This window comes from Colobus angolensis, unplaced genomic scaffold (assembly GCF_000951035.1).
Source record: "Colobus angolensis palliatus isolate OR3802 unplaced genomic scaffold, Cang.pa_1.0 Scaffold114, whole genome shotgun sequence".
Taxonomy (NCBI): domain Eukaryota; kingdom Metazoa; phylum Chordata; class Mammalia; order Primates; family Cercopithecidae; genus Colobus; species Colobus angolensis.
The window spans coordinates 581,650-584,308 of NW_012112475.1; the positions used below are offsets into that span (position 1 = coordinate 581,650).

Genomic DNA, 2,659 nt, shown 5'->3' on the forward strand with positions numbered 1-2,659 from the left:
GATCTCCTGACCTCATGATCCGCCCGTCTCGGCCTCCCAAAGTGCTGGGATTACAGGCTTGAGCCACCGCGCCCGGCCATAAAATTTTTTTTTTAAGTTTTGTTTACAGTTTCATTAGTTCCTAAATGCTATGGGGTCTTTAGAGAACTTTTGTCAGTAGATGAGTTTTATGGATGTTGCTGTTTCTTAGGTGCTCAGAACAGTTGGACTCTTTCCTCTAATTATTCTAACGCATTATTTTATCTTTGGCTTGTTAAATTAAGAAACATTTCCGTATGTTAACTCCTAATTAGAGAGGTCTCTATTAAGGGTCTTTTTTGAAAGTCATAACATCCCTGTTTCTAAGGAAAAGGGTTGTGAGCTTTGGTTTATGCGTAAGGCTGTTGTGAATGCAGCTGTGGAAGGGAAGACAAATGTCTTTGAAACCTTTCATTTTTCTAGACCCACCCCCACTTTTGTATGCTAGATAGTAGGGCCCACCCTTCATTCTTAAAATCTTTATTATCTGTAGCTCTAGAAGATGAAGACAGCAAAAAAGATGATGGTATCTCATTCAGTAATCAGACAGGCCCTGCTTGGGCAGGCTCAGAAAGAGACTACACATACGAGGAGGTAAGACAAAATCTGTTGTGAAAAGGGGCTAAGCTATTCACTAGTGCTCAAAGAAGAGCAAGATAAATCTTCCTTGAATTGGAAGGGCCATTAAAGTAATGACTGATGGTGGAACAAATGCAGAGGTCACACAGCCAGTGCACAGCAATTCCTGGTGTGCACCCGTGGGGCAGCCTGCCCAGAGTGCAGCAGTCATTGTAGTACTAATGACTGTCCCCACCTGAATTTGCAGACTGCTGAGTGCATTCAGCCCTCTAGGAATCAGGAGGGCAGTGGTGACAGACTAGCTAATTTGGGGCCAGGGTAGTCTGGAGTTTGCTAGTTTGGGCTTTCTTGAATCTTACTTTTCCATGTATCATGTACTTTCCCATAGAAACAACAGAATGAGTAGTTGTTCATTCATTTCACTTTGGATAAGGAGTTGCTGAACATCTATAACGAACCAAATGCTGGTTGGGGATGAACCTCTGCCCTCAAGGAGCTCCCAGACTTGTAGTAATGCATGTGTATATTTAATCAGAAGTGAAGTATTTGCTGTTAAGCAACATGACTCAAAGGGGAACTTTGTACCCCTGCAGTTACTAAGCGTGTTCATGAATACCACTTTATGTTTATAGCTGCTGAATCGAGTATTCAACATCATGAGGGAAAAGAATCCAGATATGGTTGCTGGGGAGAAAAGGAAATTTGTCATGAAACCTCCACAGGTCGTCCGAGTAGGAACCAAGAAAACTTCTTTTGTCAACTTTACAGATATCTGTAAACTGTAAGTTGGTTAATGGAGTACCTTCATCCCAAATACCAGATTCTCAATGCAATTTTAAGAATGCTAAATGTCCTTATTGTGGACTTCATTATAGATGGAAAGAACACACAAGTGTAGGGGTTGAGGGAGTTCACAGTTCAAGTCTGTCATTTTCTTCAATTCATAAGTCTCAGGGCTATTTTATTTTATTAAAGATATGGTCTTGCTTTGTCGCCCAGGCTGGAATACAGTGGAGTGGTCATGGCTCACTGCAGCCTCAATCTCCTGGGCTTCAGCAATCCTCCTGCCTCAGCCTCCTAAGTAGCTGAGACTGCAGGTGCACACCACTGTGCCAGACCAATTTTAAAAAAAAAAGAAATTATTTATTTATTTATTTATTTATTTTGTAGAAACGTGGGTCTTGCTGTGTTGCCCAGGAGTGCCTGTTTTATTAGTGCATTCAGAGGTGACAGAAATCAACTCATGCTGACCCATTGAGGATGGATCCTAACTAGATGTAGTGAAGAATGAGGAGTCTCAGTGTAGTCCTCAGACAGGAGCCTTGGGAGCCCAGGGAGTGGAAAGGCTCATCAGTCGGTCTAGGACAGGCCTGCCAAGCAAGCAGTGAGCTCAGGGAAAGTGCCTGAATTTGGTGAGCCTCTTCCTTGGATGATCATTGCCAGGACACAATTCATGAAATTGCCTTTCTTAGTTACCATCACATTCTATGCCAGAGTCAGCCCTAGGTTACTGTCTGGGAATGGCTTTTCTCTGAGCTCCTCAGCTGCATGTTTTCTGGCAGGTTCCTTAGGACGACTGACCTTATCTACTCTTTGTTCTTCAGTTTCCTAAGTGATACATGCTTGTTGTAGAAAATACGGTAAACACAAAAGAGAGAATATTCACTCAAAATTTTACCACCCGGAGATAACTGCTTGTTTTCATTACTTACGTATATTTAAATAGTTTAGATTTTTTTGGCTAGTGACAGTAGTAGTATGTGCTCATTGCAGAAAAATTAGAAGATAAAGACATGCTAAAGAAAATGAATAATCATCTGCAAAGTCCACCATTAGGAGGTAAATAACTGGCTGGGTAGCTCACGCGGTAGCTCACACCTGTAATCCCAGCACTTTGGGAGGCTGAGGTGGGCGGATCACAAGGTCAGGAATTCGAGACCAGGCTGGCAAAGGCTGAGGCGGGGAGAATCGCTTGAACCTGGGAGGCGGAGGTTGCAGTGAGCTGAGATTATGCCATTGCACTCCAGCCTGGGCAGTAGTGTGAGACTCTGTCTCACAAAAA

The 2,659-nt window shown here is 42.9% G+C and overlaps 1 protein-coding gene across 3 annotated transcripts in view; it reads left to right on the forward strand.

The window, feature by feature from the left end:
- EIF2S2 (eukaryotic translation initiation factor 2, subunit 2 beta, 38kDa) overlaps positions 1–2,659 on the forward strand; it is a 22,930-nt gene that overhangs the window by 14,508 nt on the left and 5,763 nt on the right. For all 3 annotated transcript variants that reach the window (XM_011959471.1, XM_011959488.1, XM_011959480.1), the window contains exons 5-6: positions 512–612; positions 1,230–1,378. In XM_011959471.1, coding sequence (XP_011814861.1) covers positions 512–612; positions 1,230–1,378 — 250 coding nt within the window. The remainder of the gene's footprint in view (positions 1–511; positions 613–1,229; positions 1,379–2,659) is intronic.